At 35.4% G+C, this 4,782-nt stretch overlaps 1 protein-coding gene across 1 annotated transcript; it reads left to right on the top strand.

Annotated features, from left to right (window-relative positions):
- Nucleotides 1–1,286: 1,286 nt before the first annotated feature.
- LOC121793085 (40S ribosomal protein S5-like) lies at nucleotides 1,287–3,153 on the top strand. Its single transcript, XM_042191287.1, has 4 exons — nucleotides 1,287–1,469; nucleotides 2,029–2,300; nucleotides 2,541–2,744; nucleotides 2,850–3,153. The coding sequence occupies exons 1-4, from the start codon at nucleotides 1,362–1,364 to the stop codon at nucleotides 2,902–2,904; spliced, it is 639 nt and encodes a 212-aa protein (XP_042047221.1). The 5' UTR covers nucleotides 1,287–1,361; the 3' UTR covers nucleotides 2,905–3,153.
- Nucleotides 3,154–4,782: the final 1,629 nt, after the last annotated feature.

Genomic DNA, 4,782 nt, shown 5'->3' on the forward strand with positions numbered 1-4,782 from the left:
TCTCTCTTTTTTTTCAACCGACAAGATCAAACAAAATAAAATCTAAGAGAAATCCCCTCATTCACCGTACCTGTAAAGCTCGCACATTTTTTTTAAGCTCGCTATTATAGAAATCTCAGTTTTAGCTTTCTTCTCTTCATTATTACCAAATACACAAGCTTTTCCATACATTTAAATTTTCTTTTATTTCATTCAAAAGCAAAACTTTTTTCATTATGACATTGTATGCTGTGTTATTTAGTAATGAAGTAGTATGTTAAGTAGAGAATCATTAAATAAAGATGGTGGAGTTTCTATTTTTGAAAAAAATTCACTGTAATTGGAACTTATACAATAAAAATATGTCATTTTGAATGGGACATGAATAATACTCCCTGGATTCCCTTTTAAAAGAGTTTATAATTTTCTTTTCGAAGTGTTGGCGTATCATGAAAGTTGCATCAACCCCACATGTACGGATTATGTTTTCAAAAAAATTGTTCGAAAATGTATATTTTAAGTGATTCGGATCGTTAATGAGATTTTAGCAATTTAAAATATAAGTTTGATGGGGGCTTAAGGCCTTTTGACAATCCATTTGTGTCACTACATCCACATGCATAGTTAAAATGTTTAAGTCTCGTACGAGAGCAATGTTTGTATGGTTTTTCGGGTGGGTTGGATATGTCATACACTAGTTATACTTAGCTCTTTGAATCCATTATTGTTTTGTGTTGCTGGTTGCCTCTAGTTTTATCGTTATCTAATGTTTGATTTGTGGTTTATGTATCGAGTTAGCGTCCTTTTGTTTGTTGTCTGTTGCACATGGTAATTGATTAGTCATCTCTTGTATTTTATTTATCTTCTTATTAAGTCTCTTAGGGTAAGTTTTATTGGTTATGTGATGCAATAATAATTTTTTCTCTACTCACCATTTTTATTGAATATTTTGTGTTCTATCTAAAACAACATTCAAAACGAGACTAGAGTTTTTCTTCACTTATAAATTGACTTATGTCTTGATATTTGGCCTAACTTTGCATAATCACGAAGCAACTAAAAAATTAAAACAATATTATCAAGCCAAATTATTAAGTTCTAACGGTATGGGCTTTTTAACCCAATAAGTTTCCAACCAATTCAAGCCCAATAAGCATTTTCACAACTAGCCCATTTAACGCTATCAGAAAGCGTCCAAAGGGCCCAAGCAACATAATCTGGCCCACAGGGCATAATCGTAAATTCGGATAAAATCTAACAAAATCAGCCCTAGGGTTTTACACGCAGCTCTCATATTTATTTTCGACTTCTTCTTCGTCTCCACACACTCCACATCCACCGCAGATTTGCAGAGCTCCCCCCCCCCGTACAGAAGCTGCACAATGGAGGCCGCCGCCGTTCCCGACGTAGCTGTTGTAGTAGATGAAGTCCAGGATAAGAGCCGCAGCGAGGTCATGCTCTTCAATCGCTGGTCCTACGACGGAGTTGAGGTGACTTTTTCTCTTTTGATTTATATTTGATTCGATCCGGTTTTTTTCTAAATCTTAACCTCGATTTTATTAGTTTTATTTTGCGTTTGATTTTTTGATATTTTCTCCGATTACTTTTGAATCTTAGAATGATTTTGTATTATTTATTTGGTAGTAGTTATGGCCGATCTTTGCATTAATATACCGTATTTATTTCAAAATTGTTTTTATTTACGATGCTGATTGTATTAGGAGTAAATTTCATTGCTGCCTCTTTAGCTATGAACTAGAATTTAGGTATAATGTTTTGAGCTGAATGAGCTAAAGAAGCCTTTGATTGTTGGTGTTTGTGTTCTATAGATGTACGTCAGGTTATTGGCTGAACCTGCTAGCTGTGTGATTAATATTGCAGTGAATCTCTAGCTTACCATTATCCTTTAATTAAGTTTTCAGTTAAAAAATTTTCAGTTTGAATCTTAAGACTTTGGTGAAGATAAATAAGTCTGATGCAAGCTGGTTAGTTTAAATCCAATTAATGGGTTACACATTTATTATTTTAATGAATCTATAATATTTTTAGGTTAGCGACATTTCTGTTGAGGATTACATCACTGCAACTGCCTCAAAGCGCCCTATTTACATGCCCCACACTGCCGGGAGGTACCAAGCCAGGCGATTCAGGAAGGCTCAGTGCCCAATTGTTGAAAGGCTGACCAACTCCCTCATGATGCACGGGAGAAACAACGGCAAGAAGTTGATGGCTGTCCGCATTATCAAGCATGCTATGGAGATCATCCACCTGCTAACTGACCAGAACCCAATCCAAGTCATTGTTGATGCTGTCATTAACAGGTATTAGAAGCGCCGGTTGCTATTTGGATCATTACCGTGCATACCATTACTGTCCAGAGTCCTCCATATTCCTAGAACTATATCCTATCTATATGAATGTTGTTTTGAAGTGTATTCTTGAAACACTTCAACTTACATTGTGTGTTCATTTGACAGTGTGCTTCTGCAGCACTTATTTTTACATGTTTTAGTAACCTGTTTTGGCCTAACTTCTAACATTGAATTGATTTTTCTTTGCAGTGGACCAAGAGAAGATGCCACCAGGATTGGTTCAGCTGGTGTTGTGAGGCGTCAAGCAGTTGATATCTCACCTCTTCGCCGTGTTAACCAGGCTATATACCTCCTGACAACTGGTGCCAGAGAGAGTTCCTTCAGGAACGTCAAGACCATTGCTGAATGCCTTGCTGATGAACTTATCAACGCAGCAAAAGGGTCATCTAACAGGTAAGAAAGGAATCAATCACAGTTATCCCTATCTGTCCATCTATCTATCTATATGTACTTATATAACTTGTGTTGTTATTTATTGACCACCATTTTTTGATGCAGCTATGCCATCAAGAAGAAGGATGAAATCGAGAGGGTGGCCAAGGCCAATCGTTAAGAACAGTGTTGTTTTGGTTTCGGTTGCATCTCTTTTTAGGACGTTTGAACATTATGGGATTTTGAGCTTCGACTTCCCTATTATTGGTACTTCGTACTCTTTTTGTTAAGACCATCCAAAGTTGTTGAAAACCATTGAGTTATTTTGGTTTTGTTTTATATAGAACGTCTCAGTTTTACTATTGGTATGTATCTTGAATCCGTTGATCAGTTGCAGTCGTATTTCAATGTTGATTTGGACTTCTAGTAACATCTTAGTTGCGTTAGTTTTTTCCACGTTATCCATCTTCATATAAAATTTAGTCGTATACTTTCAATAAAATTACAACAAAATCGTGATGTTCTTTACTTGAAATAAAATTACAATATTTGAAGAGAAAATCTACTCCTTTTAGCAGAGGATGCAGCTTTAATCGTTTCGATGTGATAAATTTTCAGAGATAAATAGTGCAAGTGATATATGTGTCTAATTTTAGGCCTTGTTCGGGTGGTTTATTTTAGCCCAGACACGGTTAATTTCATATGTGTCTAATTTTAGGCCTTGTTCGGGTGGTTCATTTTAGCCCAGACACGGTTAATTTCACTTGTGAACATAAAAGCATTCACAATAGAATTCCCCAACAGTATTTTACCCGAGGGAGTCTACTCCCTGCAATGCAAGGGTCCTTCCAATAGGCCTATCCCTTTCCATTTCAGTTTCACGTCATCACTATTTTGTTTTAATTTTTTTGCACTTCTATATTTAATATGTTATCAAATTAAATAAATTTAAATGCAAAAATATTAATATGTAAATCTTTGTTGTATTACAATATTGAAAAAAAGAATGCAACGTGCAAATTTAAATAAAAATATTATGGAGTATTTATAGGGTAGAAATTATGAAATAAAAAAAAATATACATCTAAGGGCCGATGGTCAGCCCTTCTTCCGCAATGGTTGGCCGATGGGCCCGATCGGGAAATCATCTCCATTGGCCAACCATTGTGAATGCTCTAAGGCAGTTTATATTTAAAAAATCATAAGGCAGTTTAAGTTTTTTTAAAACAATACCACTTCCCTCATCAAATTCAGTTAAAAAATTGTTCATCTTTTTACGACTTGTTAAACACAATTAGAATTTAATTAGAATAGGGGCATTTCCGTCAATCAACAAGGTTGCCATTGACCAAGTGGGTTTATTTCCCTCGCGTCTAGGCCTGTAAATTCGGGTACCTGCGGGTACCCAAACTAGAAAATTCGGGTACCCGAATCCGAAATATCAAAAATATCATACCCAATACCCGACCCGAATGTGAATTCGGGTACCCTAATACCCGGTGTGGGTACCTGAACATAACTAATCGGGTACCCATAAACCCGAAATTAGTATATTTCAAATTTATTCTTTTACATAAATTATATTGTGATGAGAATAGAAATTATTAAAAATAACACAATAATACTATTTATTGACTATTATTAAAAATCTAAACTTCAATTCTAATGCTTTAGCTTTAGCTTTCTCTAGATTATGATTCTATTATATAATAGACATTAGACAAATAGACACTACTTAATTTTAAAATAAAGAAATTTTTAGCATAAATCTACATGTGATTAAATATATTTACCCTAGATTTACCCTACGGGCCATAGGCCCTATACTAGAGAAAAATATTTATCACATATACATAATTAATCGGGTTTAACCGGGTATTAGTCGGGTACCCAAATACGGGTTTCAGGTACCCTAAACCCGAAAAATCCTAACATTAACTAACAAACTCGTACCCGAACCCATAATTTTGGGTTTCGGGTACCTAAAACCCGTCGGGTATTGGGTCGAGATCGAGTATACCCGAAACCCGTGGAGTAAATTTGCAGGCCTACTCGCGCC

The sequence above is a fragment of the Salvia splendens genome, chromosome 1, assembly GCF_004379255.2.
Source record: "Salvia splendens isolate huo1 chromosome 1, SspV2, whole genome shotgun sequence".
Classification (NCBI taxonomy): Eukaryota; Viridiplantae; Streptophyta; class Magnoliopsida; order Lamiales; family Lamiaceae; genus Salvia; species Salvia splendens.

Bases quoted from the DNA above. Each gene is read 5' to 3' on its own strand.
- LOC121793085 (XM_042191287.1), top strand. From the start codon at position 1,362: ATGGAGGCCGCCGCCGTTCCCGACGTAGCTGTTGTAGTAGATGAAGTC. The intron at 1,470-2,028 runs GTGACTTTTTCT...TAATATTTTTAG, and splicing joins GGTCCTACGACGGAGTTGAG to GTTAGCGACATTTCTGTTGA. The intron at 2,745-2,849 runs GTAAGAAAGGAA...TTTTTGATGCAG, and splicing joins GCAAAAGGGTCATCTAACAG to CTATGCCATCAAGAAGAAGG.